At 39.8% G+C, this 566-nt stretch overlaps 1 protein-coding gene across 6 annotated transcripts in view; it reads right to left on the minus strand.

Moving 5' to 3' along the window:
* Positions 1 to 566, minus strand: part of LOC119581701 (transmembrane channel-like protein 7) — a 23,996-nt gene that overhangs the window by 4,074 nt on the left and 19,356 nt on the right. For all 6 annotated transcript variants that reach the window (XM_037929827.1, XM_037929824.1, XM_037929826.1 and 3 more), the window contains 2 exons: positions 352 to 441; positions 135 to 238 (listed from right to left, as the gene is read on the minus strand). In XM_037929827.1, the coding sequence (XP_037785755.1) occupies positions 135 to 238; positions 352 to 441 (194 nt within the window). The remainder of the gene's footprint in view (positions 1 to 134; positions 239 to 351; positions 442 to 566) is intronic.

Here is a 566-nt window from a genome sequence, read left to right on the forward strand (position 1 = left end):
TCAAATTAATAATGAAATAATGGTACAAACGTGCTTTCCTTTACGCGTTTGAGAATTTACATAACACTGTAAATATAGTGAATAAATCACGTCTCAGAGTGTATTTTACTTCTTTGAGAAAAAAAGACTCTTACCAGGATTCTCAGAGATTCCGTTCGGCGCTTCCTGCGAGTGGCCATGTACCAAGACTGCTCTCGGAGTGTGCGCAACACTTCCAGAATTTCCTCTTCTGTTGTGGCTTTTTAAGATAAATTCCAGTTAGCTGAAGGTTGGTGTTACGAAGAAAAAGATATCTATAGAGCATGTTTGTCAAGATGAGAAATGAATGGAAAAAAAGAGTAGGCTACATACGCTGGTTTTCATTATCTTTAGTTTCCCTTCGGATCGTGGACCGTCTCCTGAGGGTCCCTCTTCCGAGTGATCTCCGAAAGGGCAGAGTTCCTGAAAGTTATGTTACCTGATTTTACGATAAGTTGTGATGCAAATTTCATCATGTTTGCTTACATCTTTACATGTCTTGAATGCAATGTTCATTGCAAAGCAGGCCTTTCCCTACAGTACGGCTT

Source organism: Penaeus monodon, chromosome 15 (genome assembly GCF_015228065.2).
Source record: "Penaeus monodon isolate SGIC_2016 chromosome 15, NSTDA_Pmon_1, whole genome shotgun sequence".
Classification (NCBI taxonomy): Eukaryota; Metazoa; Arthropoda; class Malacostraca; order Decapoda; family Penaeidae; genus Penaeus; species Penaeus monodon.